This window comes from Epinephelus fuscoguttatus, linkage group LG19, assembly GCF_011397635.1.
Source record: "Epinephelus fuscoguttatus linkage group LG19, E.fuscoguttatus.final_Chr_v1".
Classification (NCBI taxonomy): domain Eukaryota; kingdom Metazoa; phylum Chordata; class Actinopteri; order Perciformes; family Serranidae; genus Epinephelus; species Epinephelus fuscoguttatus.
The window spans coordinates 25,012,256-25,029,308 of NC_064770.1; the positions used below are offsets into that span (position 1 = coordinate 25,012,256).

At 42.8% G+C, this 17,053-nt stretch overlaps 1 protein-coding gene across 2 annotated transcripts in view; it reads left to right on the forward strand.

Annotated features, from left to right (window-relative positions):
* The window catches only part of cep112 (centrosomal protein 112), a 136,083-nt gene that overhangs the window by 80,050 nt on the left and 38,980 nt on the right, over positions 1 to 17,053 (forward strand). For both annotated transcript variants that reach the window (XM_049562417.1, XM_049562418.1), the window contains exons 21-22: positions 1,576 to 1,806; positions 15,552 to 15,614. In XM_049562417.1, the coding sequence (XP_049418374.1) occupies positions 1,576 to 1,806; positions 15,552 to 15,614 (294 nt within the window). The remainder of the gene's footprint in view (positions 1 to 1,575; positions 1,807 to 15,551; positions 15,615 to 17,053) is intronic.

Genomic DNA, 17,053 nt, shown 5'->3' on the forward strand with positions numbered 1-17,053 from the left:
TTCAGATTATGACGCGTTGCGCTCTGTCTCTATGGGCTTCTTGAGGCTTCAAAACAGCTGGGGCTCATGTGGTCCGGTGCAAACCAAAACACACATGACAATCACATTCTACGACAGCCTTAACTCTTTCAGTGGTACAGTGACTCTCAACTTTACTAGTCAGCCCACTGGCCAATTTACACAGTGTTTGTTCAATACTGGAATGAAGTCAAGTATTGTATGGCATGTAATTATGGTAAAGATATCGACTTTAGCAAAACACAAGTCAAATTAATTGATTTACGGAATTCCAGATACATCTACTTTATAAGCATTTGAAACATGGGCAAATATTTGAAAATGTATGGGTGAGGATTATTTAACACCCATGCTTTCAACAATCCTTGAAGAACATCTTCCAAAAAGGTTGTTTTTTTTTTAAGAGTAAGAGCTCATAACCATCGAAGAACCTTTTCTTCAAACACAGGTTCTTCAGAGGCAATTGGTTCTGGGTAGAGCCTCAGCCCTTCAGGAAGAACCCTTTTGGAACCCTCATTTCTAAGAGTGTATTCAGCTGTAACATGGTTGGTCGTATCATAAATGCTTTTTTCAAAACAGTAAGCACATCTTTTAACTTTTGGCATTTCCCAAACTCTCAAGATGTAGGTTCATTGCATGTGTCAGACCAGTCTTATTTCTGGTGTTTCAGAGGCTGCAGGGTTGGGCTTATTAGCATTCCTACTATGTTATGTTGACACTCACTGGCAGCACTATTAAAGGGCTCTTCTGGGTAAAGTCAAGACTGAGCAGTTCAAAAAGAGAGAGGTCAATAGAGAGGTCACACCATTGCAGCAGCCCCTACGCACACACAGAGAGGAAAACAGAAGCATTTCAACATGTTTGTGAAACTTTTCTACACTTTGTTAAAGTGTCGAGGCACTTCACACGTTTTATACTGAATCTCGGTATCTTTGCAGCATCTCTTTACTCAGACGGGGGGGGGGGATAAAACTCATGAAAACCTGTATTTTTGGCAGTGTTGAAAATCATCCTGTCAGTATACTGTTATACTTTGATACTATCCAAGCCTAGTACAGACAACTTTGATTTAGTGTCTCCATGCGGTACTACTGTTGGCGCCGCTGTCACAAAGACAACTGGATTGCTTTCCGTTTTTCTCAGAGCCTAGCAACTACCACATACATTTCATTTGTCCCACTGTCCGCCATTGCTGCTACTGGGGATAGTAATTTCAAAACACGTACAATGAACCTCTTAGGTAACTTGGGAAAGCTACACGGGGGAAAATCACTATCCTCTTCCTGTTTTGGTTGCGCTGTGGTTGACAGACTTCCTGTGTGCCATAAATCAAGCCTTTATTTTCCTGGGAGATCATACCCAGTGGCTGACAGAATTACAAAGTAAAAGCGAGGCTTATAGGGAACCAATCTAAACACCTAGGGTGACATTATTCTATAGCCATTAGATTGTACAATCAACATTTACTTTATGATGATAAGTTAATGCATAAAAGGTGTCTGTTTCAACATCACTTACCTAAATTCACTGTACATCTCTGTATCCATCTCTTTCCAGACGATTTCAGATTTGGAAGCCCAGCTGTCGAGTCTACGTGAGGAACTCCAAGGAGCCAATGCACAGCACAAGCAACAGTTGGCAGAGATGGCATTACTCCGGGAGGAGGAAAAACAAAAGGCGTTCGTGGACAAAGAGGCATCCCTGGACCGGCTCCGCTCTGACATGGAGCGCATCCGTAGCGACCTTGAAGAAAGCCACCAGCAGGAGAAGGATGCTGCTCAAGATAAGGTGGGTGAAGGGTAGATGGTAAAAGATGAGTGGAGAGTATGGTCAGTTTCCAATAGGATGCTGTCTGCGTGAATCACATTACATCAGTCTGTTGTTAGTGTGAATGAATCCCTGTGTAATCAAAGGTTGCATAAAAAGTCACACCATCATTTATTCTCAATCAGAAACTTGCATAGAGGAGAGATGAGCGCACTCATGTCTGAAATAGCCAACAAATGCTGAGTTAGGGAGGAAAATATGAGCTAAGGCAGGGGGTTGTGTTACGTCCTGCATACAGGAGAAGCTGTTGGTAGAAGCTTGGTTGACTTTGAGCCCATGGTTGCTTCTAGTAGTCATATTGTTTTAGCAATCCATTTTTTTTATCTTTTGTATGTACCTCCCACTATCTCTGTATGTCTGCCTCTGTGTATGTCTCCCTCTCCCCTACATGTTAGTCAGAGGACATGTGAACAATGTTACCAAGCAATTACTTTTCATTAGTGCTGACAGTGAGAACAGGTCGTGTTTGTGTGTCTGTGCGTGGGACTGGTACCAGTTGTATAGCACTTTTATGAAAAGCCTTTTACAACTTGTCTGTCATGTCATTTCAGTTGTACAGATCAGTACAACTCAAAGCAATTCTTCACGTGCAAAATGACCATTCGTATATCAATTGTGTGTTACATTGCATTAGTGAAGAAAACTTTGATGGGTTTTTTTTTTCCACGTCACCAAAGTGAACGGAGAATCCAAAAAAAGGCGAAAAATATTCATGAACTGAAGTCATAGGTGATCAAGTTTCACGACAGCAAAAGTATATCAAAACATCTGTTTCCATACACTCACACAACTTATGCACTATAATCTGTGTCTCATTTATCTATTCTTATGCTTAGCACTTCCCAAACACATGCATTTTTTTACTGATTGCACTGACATGTTTCAAATCTCAAGATTTTAGCAAAAATGCACACATTTGAGAAGTACTGAGCATATGAGTGGATAAATAAGACTTGGACTTCAGGAGTTGTGCGAGAATTTGTAAAAATGTATTTTGATATAGTTTCACTGTTGTTAAATATGGTCCCCGTTTACTTCAATTCAAGATGAAGGTCCGCTTTTTTTGGATTATCCTTTCACTGTGGCGGTATGAGAGAAAAACAGTTATCTTGACAAATTCAAGGTAACAAACCATTAAGGGGGGGAAGTATCCTTTGAATGTGTGCACATCCAACCCGAGGTTAAACCTCTCAGATGCCCCCATAGAGCCTCAGTTTTTGAGATACTCAATTGAAAATACAACATAAAGCCAAGCCTATTACTACTACAGTATTTTAATGCTTCCTAGATCTTTACACAGGAAGTTGAGTAATTAAGTAATACTTTTAGCATCTGCATTTAATGTACTACATATTTGTAGAATTTAAATTCTTTGTTTGACCCTCTTGCCATCACCGTTAGACCATTTTGACATGTACACTCTAGTTTTAGGGGATCAGTCACAGAGGGGGAACCACAGCATTTCAGTTTAGCCATTATCCAGCTTTACTTTTTTTGCTATCTTAGTGAACCAGGAAGTACTTAAATTAGAACTTCTGAGGTTCCCCCTCTCTTTCTTTCTCTATTTCTGCCTCATATTCTCTCCTCTAGCCACTACAGAAACTGGACCCACGGCTGGGAAATCACCCATAATCTTGCTGGTCTAGCAGGAAGCTGACCTAAGGTGGTGTTGATCAGAACCTAATCCCCCGGCAGGTCCCATCAAAGAGAGCATTTTTCATTAGACACCATCCCACGCCAGCTGCGTAGCATTAGCCCCGGAATGCAGGGACCTCCAAAGCACCCAGCCGGCCATTTTGGCTCCATATGGCACCCAGAACCATGGATACTAAAGGGAGAGAGCCGAGGAAAAAGAGTGTGCTTATTACAGGGTAATCCTTATTTGAAGAAATCACGCTACTTCCTATCAGTCCATTTTTTTCCCTTTTGGATATGAGAAAGCTGTTTTGCAGCTCAAAGTTATTTTATCTTTTTGGCTCACTTTAATTCCTCTCTCTCCCCTCTTTTTTTTGTAGATGGGGTAAAAAAAAATGACCTGCAGTTGTTGGGGTATCTGGAGTGGATTCAAAGCAGTGATGCTGAATGTTAAACTCAGACTGATAACACTAAAAGCAATGTGCTAGTTTCACTTTTTATGAAAGAGATTAATGATTTCTCCATCCTTTTTTGTCAGCTGAAAGTGCATGTCTAAAAAAAAAAAACCTCACCAAAGGTTGAAAGTCTTACTTTCCCCCCTTTTTTCTACTTTCTAATCTGTCTCCAAGTTTGACTTCGGAGTGGGCAGGGAAAAGTTTCACTACTTCGTTGCGCCCTGTTTTTTTTTTCACGTGGGATTGAAGTCAGTCAGCTCTCAGATCCATATTGACTCATTCGCCCTGTTTTGTAAGCTGAAAATTTCTCATTCTTTTGATGCAGACAGAAATGCTGTCCTCTGCAGTCCACCATCCTCTTGGAAGCAGAGCCTGGGCAGGCCAGCTTTCCTCCCTTTTTTTTTTTTTTTTTTTTTTTGAACACATCTCCCAGATCCTGGAAAAAAGGCCAGAGAAATCCATTAAATCCATGAATGGATTCCCATCAAAGACGCATGCGTTTAAGGGAGAGACAGAGGGGGAGAGAGGGATACAGGGGGATGGGGGGTGTTTTGGGAGTAGACAGTTGAAGCTGTTGGAATGAAATAATGAGAAACAGAATATCAGAGGAGATAAGATCAGACGTTCAGATAGTTCCATACATTTGAGCTGCACCAAAAAGAAAGGAGGAGAGAAGGAAAAGTGATGGAGGTAGGCTGAGTAGAAGGTGTGGGGGTTTTTAGTCTGGTTGCCATTGAAGTTTATCTTTGTGAGTATGTGTATGTGTGTGTGTGTGTGTGTGTGTGCGTGTGGGTGAGGCTGAACGCACACAACCCCAGACCTCCCAATCTCCGTTCTCCACTGAGGGGCCTGTGAAGCTGCCTCTGTGCCTGATAAAGTCGCCTCATCTCTGGGCTACAGTGAGCACGAATCCTGCCTCTCACTCACACCACCTCCTTATCTGACTTTCTTTTTCTCCTCTGCCGTCCATCTCTCTCTGTCTTTCCCCACCCCCTCCCCCCTGCCTTCAAGTTGTGGCAAAGCACAGAACATTAGGACTTTTATAAAGAGTTACCAGAAATCAGGGCAGGGCTTTGAGCAAGTGTGGGAATATTGTTAACTTACCACACGTACACACACACACACACACACACACACTCCTCTGTGCAATCCCTAGCATAGAAAACACAGGTCATATTTGCAATTAGTGCTTAATAGGCAGCACTTATATGAGCTTAAAGTTTGGTTAGTGGAGAAAAAGGTCTTTGTGTGTGACCTCCTCACCTCACGCAGCTGTATCGCACTCACTCCCTGCTTGTCAATAGTAGAGATCTGAGATACTGTGAGACAAAAGATCTGAAGGCCTCAGGTTTGATAGGGAGTGAATAACGTCTGGAACCTTGAATTCATATTTTCTCTCTGTCTGGAGAGCACGGCTTTTTGAACTGCTGCAGGAGATTAGATGTGCAAATTTTGCCTGATATGTTTGTGTGGACGCAGTTGTTTGTGTATCGGAGTGTTTGAGTGTAATAGAGAGAGCACACACTTGTATGTACGTTGCACTTGTACTGCATACAGACCCGCACATTTGACCACTTAGTTCCGCAACCTGACCCAACCCATCGACACAAGATCCATGGCTCAAAGCAAAACCGCATATATTACAATAACCATGCACTGTTCAAACAATCCAGCAAGTTTAATGTTTCCTGATATCAAACAGGATTGTTGATTAGTTTCACTCCGTTTCCATCTTCAGTCTGACATTGCATCCACTCTGCACGATATCTGTGGGGGAGGGGGATTCGATTTTCCCTAACCAATCACTAGAGACCAGTGTATCCGCCTGAGTGGGTCTGCAGTATTGGCACTCCAACATGCACCTGTGGTGCACCGAGTAGGTGGAGTCACATCATCTGAGAATAGTCATAGCCAGCAGATACGCCATATCTGCCGCTAAATTGCAGCGGTGAGAGCAGCGTATATGTCACCACAGCCACATGGCCCAAACATTCACAAACAAGTCAAGGGAGATTGATAAGACAGAGAACTGATGATGTCATTCAGGCTTAAATAAAATCAGATTGTGAAGATCACTGACCATGCAGACAATTATTTGTCAGCTAAGCTACCATGGCTTTTGCCCTGTAGGTTGACATTGTAGTTTTGTCAGCTGACAATTACATGGTTGCTGCTGCTGGCTAACAGATTATACACAGTTTATACAGCTTTCCCCGCCCTCACCATTACGTGTTAAGTGGAAGACTGGCACACTAAGTCCACACTGATGCGTAGCCATGCTAACATGACTGTTTTGCTGGGCTTTTAAGAGTGGAGTAGAGCTAAGTGAAAACAAACTACACTGGTGAGCGAAATTGAGAAGACGTCGATTTAGAACAGCCTTGATAGCAGCGTCTGTCTTGTCTATGGCGCTCAGTATTGTTGTTAGTACCCTTCATAGGTTCAGGTGCACCACTTGACAGCAGTTTGACAACAGTGTGACAACAGCATTAGTCCCACCTGTGGCACTCATTGTCTAATGGAGTCCTACTATGGTGCTCGTTGGTTGTTTTTTATTTTAACTAAGAAACCGCTGTTTCAGTCACGATGCCAGACAAATCAGTCAGCTAAAAGTGAAGTTTAAAGTGATGATTTTGGGGCATTTCATAAATCCAACAGCTGTGATCCAACCTGCAAGTACTTTGTTTATAACAGAACCGAACCTGTAAATAAAATTAAGACAAATGCCACCTGCGAGTCAACCTTTTGGTGGGTCACCAGCTGGGTATCCGCAGCCCGATGCAGGACTCTGACTGCGTACACTGCCATTTTGTTATGGCTTTTAATGGCAGGTGTTAATGTCATTAAACATGTGCCTAAAAAGTATGTATTTGCAAAATACACATAATGACAGAGCTTTCTGATTAGTCTTCTGACAAGTTGTGGAAAAGGAAAATGTGTATGTGTGTGTATTTGTGGTCTTTCCATGTGCGTGTGTGTGTGTGTGTACATGCATGCCTGCCTACTTTCACTTCAGATCAAAGGCACAGGGCATTTCATCAAACACTAACCAAGTGTGACAAAACCACCTGGAGGCAAACATCAGCCAATGAGAAAGCAGCTTTTTGGCATGCAGTAACCAATCCCTGCTCCCTGTGTCACAGCACCAGTGTCCCCCTGGCCATGTCCCATGTGACTCTCTTGACATGAAAGGCACGACAGTTCTCACTCTTCCTCTGACACACACACACACACACACACACACAGGTTGAGAAAGCTAAGTGATGAAGGCCTTTGTCTTGCAATTAGTCCCCCCCCCCCCCCCCACAGGTAATTCTTCCTGCTTCCAAGAGGCCGTCTATATAAATCCAACAACTTGAGAGGTTATTTCTCTAAAAGTTAGGTTGGTTCACAGAGTGTGTGAGTCAGTATAGAAGTCAGTATACGTTCCCTAGCTTGAGCTGGAGCTTTTCTTTTTTGTTCCTCCATTCACTATGAGAAGACACTGCAGTTATAAAGGGCTTGTTTGACAGTTAGAGATACTGAAGGTGCTGATGTTCTTTAGTATCGTTGGCTACAGCCTCTACCAAATAAAGATCTATTGTACCTGGTTCCTATATTTTTATTACTTCAAATTGACTATTTGCTTGCCAATACTGGTTGAATGTTTCAATAAGATCAGCTTGCTTGCATTTCTGGCCTTCTGTGGATTGAATATCTTTTATCCAGATTTTCTTTTTGCATCTTGACTCAGTAGTAGTGGATAATATGTACTAAGTGACCATTTGTGAGCAGATTTTATTTCAGCACTCCGATTTCATCTCTAAGAAACTGTGACAGTCGTTAAAAGAGAAAATAAAAACTTGTTTGTGATCAGTAATAAAGCTGGAGAAGAGGACGGGAGTGGCAGTTTGATGCCTCAGCTCAGGCACAGACTCTCATTTAAGTTGTTTGGCAGAAGAAAATCATCTGTATATAACTTTTGTTTGTTGTGCCATACACAAAGCTGACTAGGCGATCTTTTCATGTGGCCAGAGATGCATCTGCTTTCACACAGTTTTCCATGTGCGGACACATGACCATCCTTACATGTGGTTTGACTGATTGAATGTTAATGTGTTCCTGTTGCATTCACATCCATATTTAGAGCGGTGCATTTGTGAACAGACCACCCAAGATGGTTTTGGTGCCAAACATGTACACAGCTGATTTCCCTAAGTTTCACTGCACAAAGTGCCGGTCTTGGTTGCTTTTTTCTGTGCATCAGTTTGTGTCAATGTGTGCTCTTAAAGGAATACTTCACCCACAAAATGACTATTTGGGTATCAATTACTCACACCACGTTACACTGAATTCTTTAAAAACAAATACTATCTACAGTGAACGAAGAATCCAAAAACTAGGACATTTCTTAATGAATTGAAGCCATAGGGGTCCATGTTTAAAGCTGCCTCACATTGGTAGAAACTGTCACTACATTCACACTGCACTTAATGAGACAGATAATCCGTCAAGGAAAATTCTATGTATTCCTTTCTTCCCTCGTAGCCTTTCTAATGGCATTAAATGCACTTGAACAAAAACAACCAAGCAGAGCAGAGAAGTCTCTAATGCAGCTGTCTATCATGTCAATCGCTGCTCGTGAAACCGTCAAACAAGGCAGCGCTGGTCAAATATGATCAAATATATCTGTAAAATGAGAAAGTTTGCTCCTGCCACCATGTTGGAAACAGTCTAGTGGAAACAACACACCACCCATCGGCCTGAGCAAAACTTTCTCATTTGACAGCTAAACAGTACACTAAAATATGTTTCTGAAAACATTTGAGGCAGCACAGAATCTTGGTTCATATTTAAACAGTGCTGCCTTGTTTGACAGTTTTACTGCTGTTTACGAACAGTGATTGACATTGAAAGCTGTGTGAGGGACTCATCAGCTGTGATCGGTTGCTTTCGGTGAGTCGCGGTTCATTCCAGCAACTGCCACTAGAGGCAGTAGGGACAGTAGGAGGGACATAACATCATTTTTTTTAACAGATCATCTGTCTGACGTGCTTCTTTTCATAATATAGTGACAGTTCCAGCAAATATGACAAAAAGTTATTTTTATAAAAGTTACCAACTGTAGCTTTAATAACAGCAAAACTGTATCAAACATCTGTTTGCAAAACTCTCACACAACTCCTGCAGTATAACCTAATTATCATTTCTTCAGTCATATGCTTGGTACTTCCCAAACGGGCAGCCATTTCTGGCAGGGAACTGAAATAACAGTGAAACTTAATCGTGCTCTCTTCAAAGCTAGACCACATTGATAAAAATAGTCATTTTTTAAAACCAGGCAACAACATCAGTCATGTGTCTGTCATCGTTGATCTCTTCCTGTGCTGCGTGTTTGTTTTTAACAGTCCTCATTGACACAAGGAAAATATGGACAAGCAGTGATGAGACATTGTAAGTAAAGCTGTTGTAAACAAATTAGATCTTGAACTTGTGCGTCCTCGTAAAAAACTACACAGAAGTAACATTAACCTCAGAATGCACGAAGTTAAATCAGGGAGATCTGATGCTTAATACAGTGTTCTCGTGCGCCTGTTAACATTTCATAAAACATCGATATCAGTTCATTCACACTAGCTTTGATCCTTTGTGCTTTCTGCATCAGTGGGCGTACCGTTCTCTCTCTCAGCCAGAAGATGGTGGTACGAGGTTGTTGTCGTTGTTGTTGTCATAGCCACGTCTTCTCCCTTGCCCACTGTCACTGCTGACTTATTAGGTTGGTCCTCTGCCATTTGGAGATACACCAAATCACATTATTCAGTCGGTCATGGATTAGACGAGGAGGAGAGAAACATAGGCTGAGGGATGATCAAAGAGGGCCCGCATTCACCTCACACTAACAGACTAAATGGGAGACAAAGAGATGGGGGAGGCAGAGCGAAGGATCTGATTTTAAGCGAGAAAGCGGTTAAGTTCAGGATGTTTAGTGTAAGGCATTCAGATTATTGGATCTACGTGTCTGCTGTTGGTATATGTTTACATCATAGCTGCTTCACTCACATTAAAGTGTTTGTGTATGAACATATGTTGTGTGTTTGTGTGCGCATACGCATGCCCAGACCTATCTGAGCTCCTCGTTTCCTCAGTGCACCATCGGGCCCGGCGGCGGAGAGAGAGAGAGAGTGAGTGAGTGAGTGAGTCACCCAGCAGATGAAAGAGTCAAAGTAAAGGCTCTGCCGTCCCAAAAAAACATCACACAGCTCCCTTGCTCACTTTTTGAAGTCATCCAAGAGGAGGGAGGGAAGCGACACACTTTCTCAATCGCATTAAAACATGGCGTCAGGCAGCTCCCATCTTGTTGCACGCTATAGATTACACTTTGGTTTGAAGTGGAGTTTTAAGTGGGACACCATGATATTGGGCTCTGTTTTTTGGGTTAAGTTCCTAATTCAACTCGGAGTCATCTTACATCTGAACATCAGGCAGACTTATTGATCAAAGCAGGGACGGAGGCATAAATAGGAAGCGAGGTCTACCTAGGCAGAAAGACAGAATTTCATCACAGTTCCATCAAAGTTCAATGACCAATTGAAAGAACTTAACACCTCCTTTAGCAGTATTGTTGCCGTCATAGTTTAACAGTCATCTTAATGGCCCAGTGTGGAGGATTTAGGGGCATCTATTGAAGTGGTATACAATATTCATAACAATGTTTTCATTAGTTTATCACCTGAAAATAAGAAGTATGGTGTTTTTGTTACCTTAGAATGAGCTGTTTATATCTATATACAGAGCAGGTCCTTTTCCACAGAGTCTGCCATGTTGTTCGACAGCAGCCCAGAACAGACAAACTGAACACTGACCTTAGATTGGGCCAGTTGTGTTTTCACGTTGACCACTGTCGATCTCCTACATGCTGCAACCTCACCACTAGATGCCACTTATTTCTACACACTGGACCTTTAAGTTACCTTTGCCTATACATGAATTGAAGTGCAAACAGGCAACTTTTGCTCACCCAGCTTTTACAAGTGGTATCATTGTTGGCACTGCTGTTGCAAAGACAACCAGATTGCTTTTGGTTTCCTCAGAGCCTAGTAAGTATGACAGTTTCCTCATTTACTTTGGTTGTTCCATCAACCACTGTTTACTTTACTGGTGAGAGTAACTATTTGCATAGTTTCTGGATACATTTGCACCACCAATAAGAATGCTTAAGTGACATAAGCCAGCCTGTGGTTGGTATAGTCGTCACTTCTGCATAACTTACAGCTCAGTATATCCTGGACTGTCGGTCCATTTTTTTGTGTTTTCATGCTTTTGTTTTGTAAGGAGCTGTTGTTTTGTGTTGTCTGTTGTTCACATGGCTAACAGGCTTTTGGAAATGGGGGTTGCCAGTGTTGAACTGGCTCGTGTGTTCGACCACCGTTCACCTTGATCACTCGGGGTTCCTCTTGTGCTTAGAGAGTACGTACTCTGAAATAGTTCTAAAAACTATGGTCATTCCTAGTTCTTTCGGTGCAGACACAACCAAAAAGTGGATTCCTCCTCCAGTCCGAAAATGCCTGTGATACTCTTAGGCAGCTGGGGATAGCTTACTTCGTTTTCCCAAAAAATCATACATGGCAGACAGAATTGCACAGTGAAAGCAAGGTTTATAAGACAACAGTTTAAATGTTGATGGTGTCATCATTCTATAGCTATTATATTCTGCAATTATCATCTACTTTAAAATAATAAGTTAAAGAAAAACTCTATTTCCGCACAAATCTGTTCATAGAAAGTATGAGTGAGACTCTTCTTCTGTGGTTTTAAAGTCAGTTCTCCTGCTTATTTTAAAGCATTCTGTGACTCTACAAGGGACTTCATCCATTAAGCTTTTTTCCTGACCCTATGGTGTGGGTTAGATGTTGGCCCACTCACACTGATGGTAATGGATGTAACTGGTTTTCTGATACCAAGAACTAGCTGGTTGAGTGTGTAATCACTGAACATTCCGTATGTTGTGTTTCTGTGTTGTTTGATGTATGTTTATCTGTGTACGCCTGCCTGCCTGTGTGTGTGTGTGTGTGTGTGTGTGCCTGTGATGCATTATTTCTGTACTGCGTGTGATGCAGCACTGACAGTGAGCAGCAGGGATTAAGAGAATCACTACTGACAGGCAGTGATGGCAAACTGTGAAATGGAAATAAAGTCTCTTGTCATTACAGCACCAACTCTCTATCTCACACACACATAGATACACAGGCGAGCACAGCAAGACACCAATGATTACAGACAAACGAGCAAATAACATCTCCCAGCTCTCCCTCGCTGGCAGATTGAACTCAAATTGTTATGAGAGACATGCGTGGTGAACAGAGGATCGTTTTGAATGCTTACAAATACTGCTGCCACTAAAAGTGAAGGCTTCATGGAGCAAAGCTTCTCTTTGAAATCATATTTTTTTGTTTTGAGGAATGAACCCAACAAATCAGCTCCCCAGTGTGCAGTATACAGCATGTTGTGTGCAGGGTGACACTACCAACAACCATTAAAAGTGTTTTGTGACTGTTTAAAACCAGCCCAGCCCTTTACCTAATCTCCTGTCAATCAGCTGTCACATTGTGTCCCTTCTATGTGTGGAGTGACATCACCCTTGCGTCAGTCTTTTTTTTTATCTCCTGTCAGAGTTCAGCTCTAGGATGATGCTGAAAACCATAATTGCTCTTTAGCAATGTGCGATGATTGGAAACATATCGAAGAAAAATGCCATATGGAGGCAATATCCTGTCCAGGACTATAGACTGCACTGAACAGATTCTGAAATACTGGAAACAGGCACACTGACTTTAACACACACACACACACACACACACAGAAGTTATCATGTGTTGGCAGGATTACTCTATTGAGAAATGTTTACTTTGGTTTCTTCCTCCTTTAGCAACAATACAGCGGCCTATTCCAAACAATGAGACTGCACACCTTGAGCAAATTTCACTTCCAAACAGCCACAGATCAAAATCCTGATGTGTGTTTGGCCTTCATGTGTCCTGTTTGTCCATTGTCTGTGTTTGAATAAGTGTGGCTTGTGTGCATATCTTTACGTGCATGTGTGTGTTTGAGAAAGAGAGAGAGAGAGAAAGTTGTCACCCGTTTTTTCGCCTCTGCCGTCAGTCCTTTTTTTAGTGTGCACGTGTCAGAGTGTGTCTGTGTGTGTGTGTGTGTGTGTGTGTGTGTGTGTGTGTGTGTGTGTGTGTGTGTTTGGCCTGGTTCCCACTGCAGATTATTAATTAAGTTCTGGTAAGCGGTGCATGCCTTGCCTTCAGATCCACTTCCACTCTCTTTAACACACACACACACACACACACACACACACACGCACACACAAACACACACAAGTGCCAGCACACATGCACAAACACACACACACACACACACACACACACACACTTCAAAGCAGCCGCACTCCACACAGCTAGGATTAAGAGGCGATTGAAGAGCCTGATACAGCCTCAAAGTGCCTTCAGCACAAAAATGCCTTTGGCAGGGCACAGGTAGTCTCTTTGAAAGTGCTTACACACACTCTCTCTCACACACACACATATGGCTGGGCTTTTAATTTAGCTCTGATTTTTCCCTTTGTATTTGTCACAGTCCTGTTGGGCTATTTTCCCTTGCATGTACCATCCGTATCTTCATCTATTTCCAGCCATTTTCATTGTGTGTTTAGATGTTTAAGGCTGTATAATGTATGATGTTGTATAATGCTTCCTGCTAAATTCCCCCGAGTGACTGTAGGTAAAAGGAATAGGCTAGTAGCAAGCTCTTTATGTTTTTATGAAACATCTGAGCCTGTTTGCATGTCAATATGGCCATATGTTTCCATGAATACACTCACATGTCATATACAGTACACAGAGACACACACCCACCTCATTACCTGACAGTCAGTTGCAAAGGAGATGCTGATATATAACATTTTCACTTCTGGGACACTTTTAAGTGTCATCTTTAAAAAAAAAAAAAAAAAAAAATCATATTTTTGGTGATTGTGATGATGCTCTTCTAACAAATGCAGCCCGCTTGAGAGTTTGGTTTAAAAAAAAAAATCTGACACTAACTACCACAGCGTCGCTTCAGCTAAGCTGTAGTCAAGACAGAGCAGTCCGGCAGCATTAAAGGGAGGCAACAAATGTGTCAGCTGTAAAGAAAAACATTGAAGGACTCCGTTTGCGCCCCCTCTCCCACACACAGCTCTTTCTCTCGCCTTTTCTACACCCTTCTTTGTCTCCCCCTCTCTCATCAGCTGCTACAGGGCCCCTAGGGACGAGCGGGCTGCCACTCAAAGAGTCCTGGCGCAGGAAGACAGGCCGGTATCCTTGGTGATGGCTCTGTGTTTCCGTGGTGACAGGTGTGTCCGCTCCGAGCGGGGTGGCGGTGTTTGTCAGGAAGTGTTTGGATGGGGTGCAGAGTCCAAATGCAGCTCAGGTGTTGATGGCTCGCGAGGGGTGCGTTCAGTGAAGCTGTGTGTTTTCGTGAGTTATCTGTCTGTCAGTGGCTGTCAGGACGAGAGAGCCAAGCGTGTGTGTGTGTGTGTGTGTGGGGTGTGTGTCTCGTGGGGTTGTGTATGTATGTTGTTGTATATAAATCTGGTACATTTCTCAAGAACTTTCTAGATAAATTTCCCTGCACAGCTGCTGTTTTTATCGATATTTTTATGTTTCCTACATTTGTTGAAAAGGAAGTTTTCCAGAATTAAAAACAATAGGTGTGTTATACTTTGTTGCTTATCACTGGCTTACCATTGGCTCTGCAAGATGCTTACTGGGGTATAGAGAGCATGTTTTCAAAGTTTAGGTTGATCCGCATTCCTTAAAAAGACTTGCCTGCCTTTCAAATAATGACCTATATCCCCCATTAATTCAAGCCTTAGTCTCACTACAGTACTTGTATAGACCTTGTCACCATGCATACAGGCAGCCATCGACATCCCTATCGAATTCCAGCACTTCACACCTAATTATCTCACTCCACTGTTCAGCCTCTCATTGAAACTCTGGCATCACAACACTGCTAGCTGAACGGAGGCAGATCTTGTATTAGGCACTCGCAGTCTTTGCTTCCAGCTGGCTAGCTTCCCACAGAGAAACAACCGAAAACAAAGAGACGAGCGCCGCTCAATAAACTCCTAACAACAATCTCCATTCACTCCTATTCTGTCTCCACTGTGTTGTGTCTCCCAGCTTCTCCCGATCATCTCTCTTTTTTTTCCTCCCTATAGCTAATTGGCAGCAACGTTTTAATTCCCCCCTCCCTGCCCCCCTTCTTGTTAAGTGATGAATTGTTGGCAGGGGATCAAAGGGGAGTGGTGCCCACTGTGCGCCATGCCCGTCACTACCTGCTGGCACACATGAGCGTTGGGACTGGCGCTGTGCCAAGGGGCCACAGGCCTGCGCCGCGGGGACACACTGCCAAGAGGCAGAGGTCAACATGAGTGTGTATGTGTGTGTGAGAGCAAGGGTAGGTTAGGAGGGTAGGAGTGTGTGCACTTCCTAACAGAAGATTGAATTTCACAACTCTCTCTCTTTGTGTCTCTCTATCCGTCTGTCTGCATATCTCTTTCTCACACTCCCCTCTCCCTTCTTGTTGCAGACCAACAGCAGGTTGAAGCAGATTGAGAAGGAGTACAGTCAGAAGCTCGCCAAGTCTGCCCAGGTAATCAGTTTTCTCTTCTCCCCGTCTTTTTTCCCCTCTTTCAGTTTATTTTCCTCTTTTCCCACTGAACCGCTTAAAAGATTGGACAAACGTACTGATGGGAGAGGTGAGGAAGCACATATGAAAACACACACGCTCTTGAACACACCGTGACCTTTACCCTTAAGCAGATATGAACAAACACACAAGCACAGACACACACACACCCTATCTGGTGTGAGGTTTGTGCAGAGCTCAGGCAAATAAATCTACACATAAAACAGAAGATTGCATTGCATAAAGAATATCTAAAGCTCTACTGTCTGGCTTTTTTTATTTACTGTTCCTGTTCCATCTTTCATCTCTGTCTTCAGAGGTGTTAGAGGTGAAAGGCTCTCCTTTGCAGCTCAGACAGAACTGTGTGAAGGCAGACAGGTTATCAGGTCTTATACCTGATATGTTGGATGTTTTGATAATATATGTGTTTGCCCTTAAAGCTGCTCTCATCAATATTATTCGATGACAGTGAATCAGATACCTATGCATAATGTGGACGGGGTCGTTCGTAGTGCTCTAGAAGCATTGTAAATATTACATGTACATGCATCCGGTGGCTAGACACACAACTCTAAATGAATGTTGCTCAGTGTCTCCTGAATGTGCTGATAGGTAACTGTTTGCTAACATTAAAGAAGCTGTATATGACATTCAGAACACCTATTTGCTATGTAAAGATATGGTGGAGGAATGGTGTCCTGACCAGAAGTCAAACTCCCTCTGTGAGTGTTGTAATCCGAGCTTCTTTATTATTTTAGTAGACAGTCCGGCTGCGTGCGCATGTTAGTCCCTGTGTCTGTATCCCACTGGCAAGCTAGTTGCCGCCACTCTGCGCTGCGCTAATAAAGTGGTTACTGCTGATAACGCCATTCCAACCCAGGGAATCGTTGCAGAAGTGTAACGCAGTCTCTGGTTCACCTACATTGCCACTGTTAGCTCAGTCAACACTGGTGCTGTTGTTCCCGTGTTAGCACCATCAGTTGCTAGCTGCCTATGTCTCTGTGTGATATCACTATGGCCCCGATGTGTACTGTTGTCCCTGTCATGGGAGCTACAGAGTCTTCTGCAGCATCTTAAAGCAGGAGTATAATTGACCTTAAATAATCACTTAAAGTCCCTAATTATATTTCACACACATAGGGTGCTTTCATGCCGTTTAGTCTGCTTTTATCGAACCCAGATGGTCCGGTTTGTTTGTGGTGGTGTGAAAGCTCACTCAGACTCCACTGCGGACGAAACAAACTCTGGTCCGCCTATAAAAGTAGGTCTCTAGTAGAATTTGGTTCACTTGGGTGAGAACACAATCCCACCCATGTATAGGTAGTGAATCAAAAAACTTACTGATATCTTACTATGACCATACCACACTTGTCATCTGTATAACTACAACACATCATAATCCC